General features: G+C 43.0%; 1 protein-coding gene across 1 annotated transcript; it reads left to right on the forward strand.

Moving 5' to 3' along the window:
- Positions 1-228: 228 nt before the first annotated feature.
- On the forward strand, positions 229-1,175 carry LOC309826701 (olfactory receptor 6M1-like; the record flags this gene model as incomplete). Its single annotated transcript, XM_082660996.1, is given in 2 exon segments — positions 229-751; positions 754-1,175. Coding segments are annotated over 2 exon segments (945 nt in total).
- Positions 1,176-1,903: the final 728 nt, after the last annotated feature.

Raw genomic sequence — 1,903 nt, forward strand, 5'->3', positions numbered from 1 at the left:
ACTACCTTCTAGGGAATTGCCTAGAGGTCCAGTGGTTAGGACTCCGCGCTTCCACTGCCAGGGGCCCAGGTTCAGTATGTGGTCTGGGAACTAAGATTCCACAAGCCACATAGCATGGCCAAAAACAAACAAACAAAAAACAAAACAACAACAACAACAAAAAACTACCTTCGAGGCTGATTTCCTTTTTCTTGTTTCTTCAGGGAGACCTATTGTTGACATGTAACAATGGCTGTGGGGAATTGCCTCACAGTGACTGAGTTCACCCTGACTGCCTTCCCAGCCCTCCTGGAGCTTCGAATATCCCTCTTTGTGGCTCTCTTGTTGGCTTACACACTAACAGCAATGGAAAACATTATCATCATCTCCCTAATATGGACTGATAATCGCCTACAAACCCCAATGTACTTTTTCCTCAGTAATTTGTCCTTTCTGGATATTTTGTACACCACTGTCGTTACCCCAAAGTTGCTAGCCTGCCTCCTAGGAGAGAAGAAAAACATGTCCTTTGCTGGCTGCATTACCCAAACATATTTCTCCTTCTTTCTGGGAACCGTGGGGTTTATCCTCTTGGCAGTGATGTCCTTTGACTGCTACGGGGCCATCTGTAACCCGCTGCGTTACACCATCATCATGAACAGCAGGGCCTGCCTCCTGATGATTCTGGGCTGTTGGTTGGGAGCCTTCCTACCCGTGTTGGTACCAACCATAGTAGTGACAAGGCTACTCTACTGTAGCAAAGAAATTAATCATTTTTCTGTGACATTGCCCCTCTTCTACAGGTGGCCTGTATAGATACTCATCTCACTGAGAAGGTAAACTTTCTCCTATCTGCCCTTGTCATCCTGAGTTCCCTGGCATTCACTACTGGATCCTACGTCTACATCATTTCTACCATCCTGCACATCCCCTCAGCCCAAGGCCGTCAAAAAGCTTTTTCCACCTGTGCTTCCCACATCACCATCGTTTCCATTGCTTATGGGAGCAACATCTTTGTGTATGTGAGACTCAATCAGAACCACTCCCTGGATTTTGACAAGGTAGCCACTGTCCTCATTACCATAGTGACCCCTCTTCTGAACCCTTTTATTTATAGCTTGAGGAATGAAAAAGTGAAAGAAGTGTTGAGAGAGGCAATGAACAGAATCATGTCCCTGGTACTAAGGAAAACCTGACATGAACACTGAGTGTATCATACAATGTTTATCTTCAGCCCATTCATTCTGCATAAGTATAGTGCCATGCTGGCATGTCAGAAACCTGAGACTATGTCTGCAGGATGAGCAATGCCCACACCGAGCAGAAAGAGAATTCTGCTTATATCTGGAAAAAATTTAATCCATGTACCTTCTGGTATATTCATAGCTTAAGATCATGAAAAGTTACCTGACTGGGATTCAGAGGCCTTCAAATCTAGTCTTGACTAACTTAGTTTATTTTCCAGGTGACTTTGACCATGTCAGAACTGATCTGAGCCTCAATGTCTCTAATCTACCAATGAAATAATAAAGTATCACTACTTGTAGTAAGACATGTTGAGTTAGAGAATGTTAACTTCATGTTAGGCACTCTTGAATATTTCAGGAGACTCGGTTCTCACCTCTATTAACCAGATCAGATAAATACGAAGTGAGGAGTGAGGGAAAAAGAGGTGAGACTCAGAATGATATCAAGCCTCTGGTTATAAACCTAAGTGAGAAGTGGAGATAGTCAATGCGATAAGGAACATAAGAAGGGAGGTGAGTGGTGGACCTATTGAATTGGAAGTTCCTGTAGGACATCCAGTTGTAAGTTGTCAGTTGGGTTATTATTTGAAGCTGAGGAAAGAGATATAACCTAGAACTATAGGAAATCATCAAATATATTAATGATAATTAAAGCCATAGAAGTGGCTGAGATAACC

This window comes from Grampus griseus (assembly GCF_964374135.1).
Source record: "Grampus griseus genome assembly, chromosome: 8".
Lineage (NCBI taxonomy): Eukaryota > Metazoa > Chordata > Mammalia > Artiodactyla > Delphinidae > Grampus > Grampus griseus.